The following is a 17870-nucleotide window of genomic DNA, read 5'->3' on the forward strand; positions in this document are numbered from 1 at the left end:
ACCTTTTTCCATCTTCTCTGGCCAAAGTGCATAATTTTACACTCGGCAACATTAAATGCCATCCTTATATTTCAACTTAAAGTACCAACCTATTCAAAACCTTCTGTAATAACATCACATCAGAAGAACTTCCTGACATTGCTCTTCCTAATCCAGCATTATCACATCAGCAAACAACTGAATCTTTCTCTCACACACCCTGAATATGAACAGACAGTGGTTCTAGAACCCTATAGTTCCTCTTTTGTCACCTTCCTTTTTCAGTACACTGCATTCCCATGCACAACTTGCTGGCTCCTATCAGTCAACCATCCCTCTAACCTGTGATCATTAATAGTAACATAATTAAATGATAACACATGTAAATTATGCAAGGAAAATAAGGAATTTATGTGTGTAGTCATTTAATCATCACTGTAACTGAACTATCAAAAAATCAATCTCAATAGTACTTTATCATGTGGTACTCAATCAAATGCTTTAGCAAAATTCAGATCAAACACTGTAAAAGAATCTCCTCTCTCTCTCTCTCCAATACACTATTCACTCTATGATAAAATATAACCAAGTGAATAAAGCATGACTACCATGCTACTCTCTTGAAAGATTTCCATTCATCAATCCAGGTTTGGATTCTATTTCTAACATCTTTACCATTATACTACACGTGTGTGTGTGTGTGTGTACACACACACTTCTATTCACTTGCTACATTACTAGCTAACTCTTCCAACCTTTCCATCCTCATTCAAGCTTTACCTGATAGCTTTTTTTTAACTATCAGACAGAGCTTGAATGAAGATGGATTGAATCAAATAGCCTTTTACAATACCATGATGAACTGTACATTAAATACCGTATTTCAATTATATGTGTCACAGGTGGTATGCCAGTAGATAAATGATCTCCACTATCTACATTTTCCAACTAGCACCATCCTCCCTAAATCATTCTTTCTTCTACTGCCCATATATCAAAATAATTTACCATGTGCTTTTCATGTTGTCCTTTCTCTTACCTTCATGGCCTGTTTCTTTATATTTCTCATGTAACTGCTTCCTACTTTATACTGCCTCTATAAAGCCTTCTTTTTCTTCTTCTTCTAGGTTGTCTGTTTAATCCTACTATTCATCTATTTTATTTAACTCTTAATTTCCGAAGACAATTAGACATTACTGCTGTTAAATATTTCATTGTTTCTTGTGGTCTCCTAAGCTTACCATAATCACCCAAAATTGTAATTATTCCATATTTCATATTTATCAATGGTTTTTATTTTATTATTATTACTAATCAAGTTTTTAAAGTAATGATATAAACAAAATGTTTATAAATAGATATTTTCAGAATTGGCGTCATCTTCAGATATTTTTCTGCTAATTTTTCCCACTGGAAGCAAACCACAATTAACAGGCAATAATAATACGCTGGCCTAATATTAAGAGTTGCTTCGGAGGTAAATCCAAATCAGCCAACTCAACTGAATCCACTAGAACTCTTCCGTTTCTTGAAATAAAATAAATGCACGTGTTCCTTCCTGAGAAGCGAATGGGGTTGAGAAATAAAATTCAACCCCTCAACGACAAACGACAACCTATGAAAATATTACAGTAGAAATTTGTGTAAAAGATCTTCACCACTATAGACACGCTAGAAATAGCTACAGAATTTTCTTATTACTAGACGTTTATATGGAAATAAACAATGGTAAAATTACCTGTTAAGCATAGTACGATTTTTGATAAATATATACTACAAAACATCCGAGGGGGGGGGATATGCCATTAGGAGCATATTAATATTCATTATTTCTATTCATTATAATAAGACTATATATTCCGCGGTATATAATAGTATGTTATACTTTTTGTTTTAATTCCAATACTGTATTATAAAATCATTGTTACGCCTGTTTAGCATAATCACAAACAGCTGGTCTATAACACGACGTTTATCCTTCCAAGCAGGTATCTGCTTTAGCTTCGCTTCATCCTAAAACTAGTATTTATGCAATGGCGACATGTGAGAGACATTCTTATACTGTGATTTCTGATGTATAAGAGGAATTAATTGCATCCTTCCTTCAGTTTTTTTTAATGGCTTAAAATAAGTATACATGTATTCTTTAAGACCTGGTAATCAAAAGAAAGACTATAAAAAAATGGCTCATATGGTTGACGCTGTCCTTACCAACAGAATAGCGAAATTCAGAGACCGCTGTAAACCACCAGTGCCAAATGAAATATATGATGACATTTTAAAACTTATCAATGAAAAGCTGGAACATAGAAAAATATCTGATCTTTCTAGCATGTCCGAGAGAGTAAGAAGATTTTGGAAGACACATGGAAAAGAGTTTGTAGGTAAGTGTTTAAGAACCGTTTATGTGCTCTAATACCTATCCTTCCGCTTTGTTGTGTTTTATGGCTTTAGGCATTATTTTCTGTTTAGTGATAGTCATAGTTATCGGTAATGAAATAAAATGTCGTTTGCTTCATTTTTATTTGTTTATTTTTTTTTAGCTTATGAATTTTTGCCATTACCTTTTTTATGTTGTATATGAATATTTACAACGCCAGCAAGTCGCTCTTTTGGCTGATTTTATTTGATAACAGTTTCGTTTGAAAAGAGCTCAGTATTACACTCCTTTAACTTCATGTGTGGCTGTGCCATGTTATTGTAGTTAATGAAAATAATTACTTGAAATCACAATAAGCCAGTAACTTACATTTTAAAATAAAGCAGTTAGTTCCAACTATTTAAAAAAAAAAAAATACTGAGCAGAGAAGATAATGTAAAAAAAAAAAAAAAAAAAAAAATCCAAACAACTCCAACTATTTAAACTCACTGCTACGTTTCTACTTACCTGGACATCGTTAAATTAATGAACTTTACTAACATTTAAACTAGGAAGAAATTAGGTGTTTTATATGTTCTGTAATTTATAGATAGTTTAGGCACTCAAAAGTCGTTTATTAGAGAAATTTTGAATTATATTATTGGTGACGGTCTTGGCACATTTTTAGAAAAGTTAAATGTTGCACTGATGAAATTCTGTTGTGTGTTGATGATTTATGGTTTTAATGGGGCAAAAACAGCAAATGTCATACTGTGCATATCAAAGGCTATATTAGTACACAAAGTTAGACAAACACAAACATCCATGCATACAATGGGAATTGAACCCATGGCTTATTGGTTGGAGAGTGGGTATGCTAACCACTTGGCCAAATCTGGCCAGCATGTGTGTGTGTGTGTGTGTGTGTGTGTGTATGCATGTGTGGTTGTTTTTCCAATAATTTCATACTGAAAATGCACATAAGAGAAAATAAGTGAAAATTTTATGTATTAAAGGTTTTTTCAGTTGAAGGTTAGTTAGCCTGTCTTTGGCAAATATGCTCTTTGGCAATCTGCCTTTTGCTATAATTATTTTTATTATTATTACCTAAGACCTCATGGAGTCAAAGACTCATCTGGGAGGTCCTTTTATCACACACACACACATCACATCATACCGTGTCTTAAACACACTCAAACTCCTTGCAGACACCACGCTCTCAGGCAAGACATTCCAATCATTCACAACTCTGCACGAAAAAAACCTGCCTCTCACTCCCCTACTCACACCCTCTTTATACAGTTTCCAGGGATGACCTCTGGTTCTCCCCTGATATCCCACTATTCTCTGTAGAACTTCTCCACCATTGATCTTATAACAACCCTTTACCAACTTGTAGGTCTCTATCATATCTCCCCTCTTCCTTCTCTCCACCAGACTCTGCAAATTACATCTTCTCAATCTCTCCTCATACTCAACATTCCAGAGGTCAGAAACTACTTTAGTCAGTCGCCTTTGGACCCTTTCCAACATCTCTTCATCCTTCTGAAAATCCGGTGACCAAATCTGGACACAATAGTCCATGTGTGGCCTAATCAAAGCCTTATACAATGGGACAAGAATTTCCTTACTTCTACATGTTAGTGTCCTCCGCATCATTCCCAGAAGTCTTTGTGTTGTCTTCACAATTTTGGCGATGTGTCCCCTAAATTTTAGATCCTTATCCACTATCACCTCCAGATCTCTTATTTCCTCTACCTCCAACAATATATTCTCACCAAGCATAAATTCTGCATCCCATGTTTGTTTTCTAAATCTTGAAACCTTACATTTTGCAACATTGAACTCATATCCCCATTTGCTTGCCCAATCACTCAATTTATTCAAGTCTTCTTGCAAGGCCACAACATCTTCACTACTCTTTATGGTTTTTCCTAACTTTGCATCATCTGCAAACAACTGAATATCTCCATCCAAATCTTCGCCAATATCATTAATATACAAGTTAAATAGTAATGGCCCTAAAACAGACCCCTGAGGCACTCCACTAGTGACTTTCCTTTTCCTGGATATTGCACCCCCATACACAACTTGTTGATACCTATCAGATAGCCAGTCTCCAATCCAATGCACTAATCTAATATCCAACCCCATCTGCTCCAGTTTGACTGTCAACTTATCATGAGGTACTCTATCAAAAGCTTTTGCGAAATCCAAGTATATTACTGTGTATCCTTCTCCTCTGTCCAAGGAAGCAGTCACTTTATTGTAATAAGTAAGTAGATTACTAAAACATGACCTCCCTTTAGCAAATCCATGCTGTCCATCAAAGATTATACCATTGTTGTCAACCCAACTCTGGATCCTAGTTCTCACAAGCTTCTCCAACAACTTAACCACAACACCTGACACAGAGATAGGCCTATAGTTTGATGCATGAGTTCGATCACCTCCTTTATGAAGTGGCACAATTTTGCCCTCTTTCCACTCTTTAGGAACTTGACCAAGTGCAAGACTCGTATTAAAAAAATATGTCAAGGCAGGTGTCAACTCTCTGGCACATTCCTTCAGAATACGTGGTGATATATTATCAAGTCCCACAGCCTTATTTACATCTAGTTTACTCAACTCCCCAAACACCTCTTGCTCACTTAGAGTCAGTCTCTCCTCCCCATCATCAACTGCTCTCAATCTCTCCATGAAGTCACATTCACAAAATTGAAAGATCTTTATGAACTGTTCATTAAGTATCTCCACTACACATTCTGCAACAGCTGTCTTTATACCATTTCCTCCAATCAGTGTCATCCTTCCATAATCATTCTTTCTTTTGCTGGCTACATATCGAAAGAACTCCCTAGGATTCTTTTTGGCTTCATTAGCTAACTGCTGTTCATACCTCTCTTTAGCTACTCTCACCAACCAAGTTACCCTCCTTGCCTGGTCTTTGTAGACCTCGTGAAATTGGTTACTTCCACTTCTCTTATGCTGCCTCCACATTGCCCTTTTTCTCAATATCGCATGCTTAATCTCTTTATTCATCCATCTCACACCTACCTTATTTAACCTTCTCACCCTTGGAATACATTTAGACATTGCATCTACAAAATAGTTTTTGAAAATTCCCCAAGCTGCATTGATCTCTTTTCCAGCTAACTCCTCATTTTATGCTACACCTGCAAGCTGTCTCCTCAGCTGTTCATAATCACCCCCCTTGTAGTTCCACACATATACCCTTTTTTCACAGGGGTCCTTGCACTGCTGGCAACCACCCAGGTAATCACCTCATGGTCACTTAAACCAATTGGTGGATGATTTGATACCTCATTTATAATTACATCCTCTGATGAGATGACCAAATCCAAGACCCTTAATCCTCGTGTGCCCTCTGTTACCTACTGTCCGAGGTAGTTATCCCTCAAAAACTCAAGAAACTCATTTTCTTTACTTCCAGTTGCTATCTCTTCATTTCAGTCTATATTGCCATAATTAAAATCACCCATAATGATCACCCTTTTCTTATTTGCTTGGCTTATTTGACTAAACATTTCAATATCACCACCATCCACATTACCAGGTCTATAACAACATCCCACCAAGTATTTGATTCTATTCACCTCTATCTCACACCATACTGCCTCAAAACCACTGGCCCTATTTCCCTCTGGCATCTCTACCTTGTATGGACATAACTCTTTCTCTATCATCAATAGCACTCCCCCTCCCTTTTTTACCCCTTCTATCCTCACGAAACATATCATACCCTTCCATCTCTATTCCTGTCAGGATGTCGTCCTCGTCTAACCATGTCTCACTTATTCTGACAATCTTTGAGTGAACAGATGCAATTAGTGCAACCATTTCATCTGCCATGTTTCTTATACTTCTAGCATTGGATTACAAACATGACAGCTCATTTCTAGATCTACAGCTAGTTCCACTGATACCACTCACTCGATGTGATCTCTCCATGCTGGACTATGGCCATTTCCCTTTCTGCTTCTTCATTTTAGAACCCTTTTCAATTCCATCTGTTTCCTCTTGATCCCTGGTCATTCCATTTCTTTCCTGCCTACACATGCTCTCACCTCCTCTTGGAGCATCCACCTTTCTCACGCTGTGTACCCCTGTTCACCCTGAGCCTCCCCATTTCCCTTCTCCTCTTGCACACCCATTCTCTCATTTTCTGTACTCATACCACTCACTTCTCCATTCATATTTACTTCTTCAATCTCAATAGTGACAATAAAGGTGATTAACTATCATACTTCTTTTCAGGAAGTAATTCCTGAAAGAGAAAAGATCAACAAGAAATGGATAATTCAGGAAACCCTAAAATTGGTACAAGAGAAAAAGAGAACTGAAACCTAAAAGAGATAATTCAGATGCAGTAAATGAGTTATACCATCAAAAATGCAATGAAGTATGGGAAGCAGCAAGATCTGATAAAGCCAAATGGTTGGAGGACCAGTGCAAAAACATTGAACAGTACTATGGAGAACACAAAACTAGAGAGGTCTACAAACTTATAAGAAATGTCAATAGGAAGTGGCAATCAAAGATGAAAATGGTAAAGTATTGATGGACAAGATATTGCAGCGAACTATATAAAAATCAACTAAATGATACTGCAACAGAAGTAATCAAAGAACTAAAAGCAATCTCTCCACCAGCAGAGATCTTTGAAAGTGACATCTTAGAAGAAGAGGTGAATAAGGCTATAAAACATCTCAAGAATAACAAGAGTCCTGGAAATAACAACATAATAGGCGAGATGCTAAAATATGGGGGAGAATCAGTTGCAAAAGAAATACATAAGCTATGTAATGAAATATGGAGATCAGGGTATGCCCCCGAAGAGCGGAAAAAAATCAGTCTTGTTGTTCTTCATAAGAAAGGCAGTGCTTTAGAATGCATCAATTACAGAACTATTACATTAATGAGTCATCTTGGCAAAGTGCTGATGAAAATACTAACAGAACGCCTGAAGGGGCATATGGAGGCACATCTTCCGGATGAGCAAGCCGGATTTCGACAAGATAGAAGTACAGTGCTACAAATACTCGCACTAAGATTAATAGCAGAGAAAGCTTGAAGAAAGAACAAAAAGATATATTGCTGTTTTGTGGACTTCCAAAAATGCATTTGATAATATTGACCAAAATATTACATCGGCTGTCTTGGAATACTATGGTGTGGACAATAAATTGATCTGCCTGCTGAAAGATATAAACAGCCAAGCACAAACAAAAATCAGAATAGCAGGTGAGACTGGAGATTGGTTTGCCACTAGTCAAGGCACAGGACAAGGGGACCCAATATCACCAATCATCTTCATCACACATCTGGGAAGAACACTAGATAAGATTAAAGAAGAAGGTGAAGGCATTTCAATAAATGGCATGAGAATAAACTACCTCTGCTTTGCAGATGACATCATCCTGATTGAAGAAGACGCAGCAAGGCTGGAACAGACATTGCAAACACTATGCACAGAAGGAAAAAGATATGGACTAAATGTCAACTTTGAAAAAACGGAATATTCGGACAACAGGAGTTATTGAACAGAGTTACGATAGACAGATTTCAACTGGAAAATGTGGAACACTTCACATATCTTGGATGCCACATGACGCAAGACTTGAACCCCAAAAAAAAGAGATAAAAATTAGAATAGCCAGAGCAACAACTATTTTAAAAGCCATGGACAAAATATGGAAGAGCCGAGCTATAAAGATGCAAACTAAACTGCACATTGTAGAAACCTGTATCTTCAGCAGCATGCTCTATGGATGCAAGGCCTGGGTACTCCTGAGAGAATCTGAAAGGAGAATATTGGCATTTGAGAGGAAGTGCTATAGAAAGATCTTGAGAATAAGCTGGATACAGAAAGTGAACAATGAGGAAATCTACAGACGAATACAACCAAAAGAAAACCTGATCCAGAAAATAATCAAAAGGAAACTATGTCTATTTGGCCATATATGTAGAATGAATGATTAGAGAAAATTAAAAACATTGCTGTTTGGAATGATTGAAGGAAAGAACAGAAGAGGAGGACCAAACAGAGAATGGGGCGATGACATTCAAATGGTGCGGAAACTCTATACACAAATTGAGTCATCTTGCACAAAACAGAATGCAATAGAAGAATCATATCAAGATGGCAGCAGATACCTACGGGCATTGGACCCATGGTTGTTGATGATGAACTATCATACTGGTCTTGACACGTAACATGGGGTGCCCTGTGGGCACCTGTTAGCATTCTAGGATGTGAACTGGGATCTCAAAGTATTGGTGTTTCCCATATTTTGGGAAGTTTAACATGACGCATGAAGTTTAACATGAAGTTTAAATTAGGCTAATTTCTGAGAGCAGCTGCAGATTTCAAAAATGGGCTTTCATTTCTAAATTTTCTGTGATGGCAAATACTGGTGTTTTTCAAATTGATTCGTATCTAAAGCATGGTTCACAAGGCCCAATTGAGCAGAGTCATAGTCATTGCTGCAGATATATTTTTTTGTGTGTTCTTCCATGCAGATGTTGGATGATCTTTCTGTCTTTCCATAGTAAGCTAACTTGCAGAAAGGAGACACTCTATATACTCCAGATACATAGAGAGAGAAGTGGGAGCTGATCTTATAATAGAACATATAATGTTAGCAAGCATTTGATAGGGTTTGAAAGCTTTGCAGAGATTGTATTTCTTTAAGATTTTTTTCTGAAGTGCTTAGGACATAGGGGATGATGATAACATTACTATCATCTTTCTGAAGAAAAGGGAGGACTTGTTGGAAGAAGGTTATAGACTCTATTGGTTTTAATGTTTTAATGATACCATATTGTTGTGTATGTGTGGGGGGGGGTGATGGGAAAGTTTGAGAATATATCTGCTTGTGTGGGTGGGCTTCCTGTACTCAAGAACAGGTTACCATTGAGTAGGTGCATTAGCAAGGTGCCTAAACAGGCTAAACTATTATTAGTTTCTTTTTTTTTTTCCTTTCCAGTAATAAGCCTAGTGTCCTGTTATGGTCTCTTCCCATCTTTTCAAAGGCTGTTCTCTATTCCTCCTCCTTGAGGTCAGTGTCTCTCTCTCAGAAGTCTCAAAGAAACAATTCAAGGACTGCTTATTAGTTTCCGATACCATGGTAAACTTAATTCTGGAGTGAATGCTGTTGAGGTGAGAGAGGAAAGAGTCTAATGTGTCTGTTAATTGTTAACTGGATAGAAGGCTTGAGAGGGACTGAGACTGAGTCAAGAGCTTGTTTTTCAAAATATTCCATTAAAAAAAATTGGCAAAGAAGTGGGGAGTTGAGAACCCTTAGAGATATCCCTCTCTGTCTTTATGAATTTTGTGCTTCCAAGTACTCGCACTAGACCTAATGTTCAACATCGAATACAGTATCCGTAACTTAGCTCTGGAAATAGCTAACAACATTAGGCTTGAAGTTGCCAGCATTCTTTCTCAGTCTTTGCCTTCTGAAAGAAATGTAGCGTCTTGTCAACTCTGCTATCTTGCCTTCAAGAAATTATGAAAAATGGCAGTATAGTCATCCCCAGAGCTGATAAGGGGAGTGCTACTGTTATTCTTAATATGAGTGAATACAATAGAAAAATGGACATCATTCTCAGAGACAACTCCACCCACAGACCTTTATATTACAATCCTGCCAAATCTCAGATTGAAAAGTCTGCTCAAAAAAGTTTCTTCCTGGCCTCCTGAAATCACAAAAAAACTCAAATCCTTCAGTTCTTGCACCCCCCACCCCCAGATATATACAAATATCAGAAATGCACAAACACCCAGTTCTCTCCAGACCTATATAGTAGATGCTACAGATTCTCCATGCTATAAATTAGCAAAACATCAAGCTCTCTTACTCCCCCCCCCCCCCCAACTGTTCATACCACTTTAATTTTTGTTCTTGCATTTTACTTATTTTCCAAGTTTCTGCTCCATACAGTAGGACAGATCTAACATTACTTAAAAAGATCTTCAGTTTTGTTTTAATCTTGCTATGCTGAAGATTTCTATATTGGCTATAGACTTGTGAAACATTGCATGCTTTGGTTATTCTCTGTGTAATATCTTCATCTGTGCCACCATTTTGGCTGACTATTGCTACAAGATATTGAAAGTCTGCCACATCTTTCACTTCTGTGTTGTCTATCTTTAGAGTTTCTTTACTTTTATTATTAATCCTTATTAATTTGTTTTATCTTAATTTATTTTTAAGCCTGCTGGAGATGCATTTTCTCTTAATCTTTCTGTTTTCTATTGCAAATCAATGAAACAAGAAAAGAAGAAATCAAAACAATGTCATCTGCATAATCTAGATCAGGGGTCGCCAAGATTAATTGACCGTCAACCCCTTCAAGAGTTTCTTGACTTTTTATCGACCCCCTATATTTTACTATTGCGTAATTATGATAGGACAAGCAAAAAAAGACACTTATGTGAGTTTTTAGATTGTTTATTTTATAGTTACAGTGTTTATTGTGTGTATAATAGAGTATATATTATTATATTTCTATTACTACTACTATTACTATCACTAGTAATATCACTGGTATTACTAGTGATATTAATAAACTACTGGTATTAATATCACTGGTATTACTACCAGTGCTGCTCAACTCTTCAACATAGAGAAGTTTAGTTCGTGAATGAATAACGATTGAATTATAATATGTATGTTGATGAATTTTAGAACATTAACGCTCAAATGTATGTCGATGCACAAAAATGAGACTGGGATCGAATGCTTGTAAGTATCAGTAAATAAGAACCACGCACGTGTTGCAATCTCGCTCCACTGCGCCGGCTGGCAGGAACCACCAACATCCGTTTATTGGTAAATACGTTATTTTGGCCTACTTGATTGGCCTCAGTAACTATTTTCATGACCTTACTCCATCTTACAGGTTCTATTCATGGACCTGTAAGATGGAGGTACTGATCCCACGATTCACTCTTAATTGCGTTGTCATTACCTCCATGTCTTTTGTCATGGAGGTAATCCAAGTTAATCGAATTAAATATTACCCATACAATGATGTCTTATATTTTTCTATCGACCCCTAACAATGTCATATTGACCCCTTTGGCGACCACTGATCTAGATCTTTAAGACATGTTGTCAAATTCCATCAGCCAGCTTTGGTTTTCGTGGTTTTAGTCATAACCAAATCTATCACTATATTGAAAAGTAGACCAGACAGTACACGTCCCTGTCAAACTCCAGTTACAATGGGGAAGACCTCTGTCTCAGAGTTCTGTACCAAAACATGGGATTAGGATTGACTGTTTTCATACATTTGTTTGATAACATTATTATCTTATTTGGTATACCATAGATGCTTAAGATTTTCCAGAAGATTTCTCTAATGTAATCAAAGGTTTTGACAAAATCTATAAAATTCAAGGAAACACCAAATTCTAAAGTTTGTTCTATAATGTTTCTCAAAATGAAGATCTGTTGTATTGTTCCAGCTTTGGTTCTGAAGCGCCTGTTTGTTCTTTCCTCAGTATAGCTTCGATTTCATTTTTCATTCTTTCTATTAATAATCTGCTAAATACCTTTCCTGGCACAGATAGAAGGCTAATTCCTCTCCAGTTTTCACATTTTGTTAGATCTCCTTTTTTTTTTGGTATTTTCACTATCACTGCTTCCTTCCAATGATCTGGTATTTTCTCAGTTTCCAGAATCAGAGTGTATAATTTAGTTAATTCATTTACAGCAGTACCTTTATCTACTTTTAGTAATTCAATGTATATGTTGTCATTTCCACATACCTTTCTGAACTTTTGTTTCTTTATTGTGTTCATTACTTCGTTTGGGGTGATTTTTTCAATGCTTATATTTAGTTTATGTCATTCTTCCTGTCTAACTGTTTTATCCTTTATGTAAGTTTCCAATTTCTTTTTCTTTCCAGACAATTTTCTCATTATTTCATATACTGCATTAAGTTGTCCCTGCTGCTCTCTGTGCTTCCATTGCCAAGTTTTCTGTGTATGACCTTTTGTCTATTCTGGCTGATTTCTTTGTCGACAGAATTATATTTTTCTTTATACATTAGATAAACCATTTTGGACTTTGTACTGTCTTGTAGTATTTTTCTTTTCCTTTCCTCAATTAAATTCCAGGTTTTTGGTGTTATCCATTCTTTGTTTATTTTTCTTCCAGTCAACTTTAAACATTCTTTAGCACAGTCATTATAAGCAGCTTGAAATTTTTTGCATTTATCATTTACTCTTTTTTGATAGTCATTTTCTTCTTCATCCATTTGCCCCAATTTGTGAATCTTTTTCTAATTGATGTGATGAACTGTTCTTTTATTTCTTTGTTATTTAATTTTGCTATAACATATCTGTTTCTATTCTTACTTTCATTTGTTTTATTTGCTTTAAGTTTTAATCATAGTTTGGCTAGTACTAAGAAATGATCTGACCTAATATCTGCTCCTCATCTTACCTTCACATCCAGAAGTGATCTTTTGTATTTTCTGTTTATTATTATGTGATCAATTTGGTTTCTGGTTTTTCCATCAGGGGAATTCCAAGTAAATTTATAAATATCTTTATGTTTAAAAAGACTACCTCCAACTATTAGGTCGTTTATCTTGCAAAATTATATTAATCAGCAGAAGAGAGGGAATGAGAGTGAGTTATGTGAATGATAGAAGAGGAGAGAATAGGATAAGTGGAAGAGAGGGAATGATAGAAGAGGAGAGAATATAAACAGTAGGAGAGAGGGAATGAGAAGAATGCAAGGTAGCACTGGAACCAGGAATAGAGTGATGTCAGTAAGGCAGGTAAGTAGGCGAACACAGAGAGAAAGTGTTAGAGGAGAGAGAGAGAGAGAGTGTGAGGGATGCATGTGAGCAATCAAAGAACAGGGTGGTAAGAGGTCTAATATGGGGACTCAGTGATCCATTGTGTTCAAGATAGGATGTGTGAGGAGTGTTTGCTTGGAGTAACAATAGAAAGTGTGGCTATGGCAATTAAGAGGGGTGAAAGAGTAGTTGAGATGATTGTGATGGTAGGAACAAAAATGACTGGTAATGTAAATTTGGCAGCGAGAGATATGAGATTCTTGCTTGAGGTTGTACGAAAGAAGATGCAGAGAGGAAAGATAGTGTGCGTATTGCCTAGGTATGATAGTGACGAGCTGAGCAGAAGAGCAGTAATATTGAATTACATAATAGCTAGAATGTGTCAGAAGAAAGGATTGAAATGTGTGGATGCTTGGAGGGCGTTTCAGGACAGAAAGGAATTGTATGCGAGAGACCGCTTGCATTTGAATGAGGAAGGACATAGGCATCTGGAGAGATTGCTGTTCTGAACGAGTTGGTGTATCAATGCAGGGAAAATAGAATGCCTAGGGTAGATGGTAGCAGGGGTGACCTCTTGTGGAAATGGATACTTGGAAGATAACACTGAGCCCAGCGGAGTCTAGAGGGGATAATTCTGGGTATAGAAACAGTGGCATTTTTATGCTTTATACTAATGCCAGGGTTATTCAGAATAAAGGAGAGGAATTGGTGCCGCTAATAGCATCAGCCTGGCCAAAGATTATTCGGATTACTGAGACGTGGTTGACAAAAGAGGATATAATAACAGGAATAGAAGTAGCAGGGTACAGCATTTTTTGGCACAATAGGAAGGGAAAGCGTGGTGATGGAGTACTGCTTATGATAAGTGATTACTTATGTCCTCTAAGAGTGGAGGCTTTGGAATGCAGTGACACTAATGATTTTGAAAGCATATGGTGTGAGGTAGAGGTGGGCAAGACAGGATATTTAGTGGGGTGTTGCTACAAACCAAGGAGCACAGAGGGTGTGGACCAGGAGATGTTTAAATAGTTGAGCTTGGCAAGTGCAAGAAGAATGATTGTTATGGGAGATTTTAACTACAGCAGTATAAATTAGGGAGAGGAAGATGCATGTAGCAATAAGGGAATGGAATTTCTAGAATTCTTGAGGGATAAATGTCTTAGGCAATATGTAATAGAGGGAACCAGAGGTTCAAGAGTTTTGGATTTGGTCATAGCATCAGAAGAGTTGGTAATAACTGAGATGACATCTCTCCCACCAGTTGAAAAGAGTGACCATGTGGTTTTGACTTGGAAAATGAATAGGCATGCAGGAGTATCAAAAAGACGGGAACGTATGTGGAATTATAAGGCAAGTGATTATAATAGTCTTAGATATAAACTTGGGGAAGTTTCATGTAGGGAGGAATTGGAAGGCTGGGATATCATTAGTGCTTGGGAAATTGTGAAGGAATATTTGTTAGCTGCAATAGTAAGCTGTATTCCACAAGTGAAGAAGTGGATGCAATTTGGGAATGACAAATAATATTAAACAGGAACTGCATGCGAAAAAGAGGTTATGAAAGAGATATAAGGAGAAAGGATGCATAAAGAGCAGATGCATGAAGAATATAAGACACAGGCCAGGAGAGTGACTAGTATGGTAATAAAGGAAGAACTGGAATATGAAAAGAGATTGGCCCTAAGATCCAAAGAAAATCGTGGGAAATTTTTTATCTCGCCAGTCGGAGGAGAAATGAATGTGGAAGAAAGACATTGTGGGATAAAAATGGGAATAGAATGAGTGATGTAGAGGACATAGTGAAATTGTTCAATGAACACACTATTGGAATATTTCATCCTGGAGAAGTAATTTTAATACTAGAGGGATAGAGTAGGTTCAAGATTTAGACATGCAGGAGGAGAGTGTGTTCCAAATGCTGAGTACTCTGGATGTCAGTAAAGCTGTGGGACTGGATGGTATTTCACGAGTTTTGAGAGAATATGCTAAAGAACTGATAGTTCCTTTGACCTGGCTTTTCAATGAAAGTCTGCCTACGGGAAAGGTGCATAGGGAATGGAAGAAAAGTAAGATAGTGCCATTGCATAAGGGTGGAAGCAGACTTGAAGTGTCTATAATTATAGGCCAGTTTGTGTGTCATCACTAGTTGTTAAGATCTTGGAGAAATTAGTAAGGGACCGTATACAACATTGCGCAGATGAGGATAATATCATCCTTGAGAGTCAACGTGGATTTGTGAAGGGCGCTCTTGTTTTAGTAATTTGCTAGCCTTTTATAATAAAGTTAGAAGATCAGTAGATGAGGGAAAGGCATATACTGCCATTTTCTTGGATTTAGCGAAGGCATTTGACAGGGTGCCACATGATAAGCTGATATTTAAGTTGCAGCACGTGGGTTTGGATGTCAGGTTGGTCAACTGGATTCAGGATTTGCTGTCCAATAGGTATAAGAGAGTTGTGGGTGGACAGTTTCAAGGAGGCAGAAGGTTACAAGTGGGGGTCCCAGAGGGCTCAGTACTGGGACCTATATTGTTTAACCTTTATATCAATGACATTGTCAGTGGATTGCAAGGAGATAGTCAGTTGTTTATGGATGATGTGAAACTGGGAAGGTTTATTAGTAATAGTGCAGATGTGGTAGCCCTGCAAGAGGATTTAAATAAGCTAGACAGATCGGCAAATGAATGGGGGTATCGTGTCAGTTTAATGCAGCAAAATGTAAGGCCTTGAGGTTTGGGACACATTGATGGGATGCTGCATACTCTATTGGAGGAGCTATACTGGAGGAAGTAGGGGAGACAAGAGATTTTGAGTTGATGATTGATATAAACCTGAAATTTAGGGGTCATATTGCAAAGGTGGTGAAGGTGACACAGAGGATTGCTGCAATAATGAGAAGGATGCTAACCTGCACAGATAAGAGTTATTATTGCGTTGTATAAGACCTTGATCAGACCACACTTAGACTATTGTTCTCAGATTTGGTCCCCAGGATTTGAAGGGGATAAATTAACTGTGGAAAGGGTACAAACGCAGATAACAAAGATGGTTTCAGGACTGTAAAATGTTAGTTATGAGGATCAGCTGAGGGAATGTGGACTGCAGAGTTTGGTGGATAGAAGAAGGAGAGATGATGTGATTGCGACTTTTAAACTGTTGAGAGGTGGTTATAGGATTGACACTGGGGAGTTCTTTCGCTTGGTTGAACAATGGGAAGGAGTGATGACAAGGGGCCATCCCTGGAAGTTACGAAAGGAAACTGTGAGCAAGAGGGTGAGGAGTGGTTTCTTTGCATGGAGGGTGGTTGAACCGTGGGATGCATTGCCTGATAGAGTGGAAACACAAAGTCTATTTCCTAGGAAGGACCTCCTGCGATGAGTCTTTTGACTCCATGGAGGCCTGAATAATAATAATAATAATCTTATGCCATTTTGATTTATTCTACCACAAGCTTCATTTCCTATTGCTTTTCAACTGTCTTGGATTTTTCTTCCTATTTTTATGTTAAAATCGCCCATCATTATAAGAATGTCATGTTTGGGTATTTTATTTATTACTTTTTGCAGTTTTTCATAAAAGTTTTCCTTTTTCTCATCATCAGCATCATTTGTAGGTGCATAAATTTGTATATTTGACATTTTGACATATGTTGAATTGAAACATGTAGTATTGATTGTCATTTACTGATTCCCATTCAATAAGGCAATAGGACTGTATGTTTTTCTACAGCTACATCTGTCTAAAACCTATCCATCTGAGCTCACTAATTCCCAAAATGTCTATATCATAAGCATCCAGTTCTGAGATAACCTGTCTTGTTTTTCCAGTTTCATATAAGATTCTTACATTCCATGTTGCAAATTTTAAGTTATATTTTGGTGACACCAGTTGAGTTTTTTTCCATCTTAGAGCTTCCAAAAGGCTTTCACTCTGAGACTTCATTTTTGCTGTTTTTACTCCCCAGCTGAGATTCACTGTCTGGTGTCTTGCAGAGGATTCTGTTCTTTTCTTCAGTTATGGTTTGTTCAGGATTCTTAGTTTCTATAAGCATTTAGTTTTTATTGGAAAGGTGGATTAGCCATTTGCCAAACCTTCTTCCTTTCTCAACCAGGCTTGGGATCAGCAATGACAAATTAGATTTCTCTTTTGCCTATTTTTTTATTTCAATTCCTGCTATTAAAATTTAACTCATACTATGGAGCTCTACAGTGAATATCAAACATGATTTTTCCATTTCAAGCCTCTTAATAAAGAAGGTGATGGTGGTGTTTTGTAAGTCAGAAAGTTATTTATCATCCAGTGGCTGAAGAGATATGAGAGGAGACTAGTAGTTAGCTAGTCTGTCTGTGCTTTTTACTTTTCAAACAACTGTTCATTATCTATTGTTTATATTTTCATATATAATACTAATATTATTCAAACTTTCATAGTACCACAGCTCTTTTGCCTATTTTTTTATTTCAACTCCTGCTATTAAAATTCAACTGATACTATGGAACTCTACAGTGAATATCAAACATGATTTTTCCATTTCAAGCCTCTTAATAAAGAAGGTGATGGTGGTGTTGTGTAAGGCAGAAAGTTATTTATCATCCAGTGGCTGAAGAGATATGAGAGGAGACTAGTAGTTAGCTAGTCTGTCTGCGCTTTTTACTTTTCAAACAACTGTTCATTATCTATTGTTTATATTTTCA

At 37.0% G+C, this 17870-nt stretch overlaps 1 protein-coding gene across 2 annotated transcripts in view; it reads left to right on the forward strand.

The window, feature by feature from the left end:
• Positions 1–2070: 2070 nt before the first annotated feature.
• LOC150105887 (uncharacterized) overlaps positions 2071–17870 on the forward strand; it is a 201920-nt gene continuing 186120 nt past the window's right edge. The window contains exon 1 of one of the 2 annotated variants that reach the window (XM_090393655.1): positions 2071–2363. In XM_090393655.1, coding sequence (XP_090249781.1) covers positions 2117–2363 — 247 coding nt within the window. In that variant the 5' untranslated portion in view covers positions 2071–2116. The remainder of the gene's footprint in view (positions 2364–17870) is intronic. The other variant, XM_090393654.1, reaches the window with a different exon arrangement.

The sequence above is a fragment of the Typopeltis vanoorti genome, chromosome 6 (genome assembly GCF_054136105.1).
Source record: "Typopeltis vanoorti isolate ZY-2024b chromosome 6, IOZ_Tvanoo_1.0, whole genome shotgun sequence".
NCBI classification, from domain to species: Eukaryota; Metazoa; Arthropoda; class Arachnida; order Uropygi; family Thelyphonidae; genus Typopeltis; species Typopeltis vanoorti.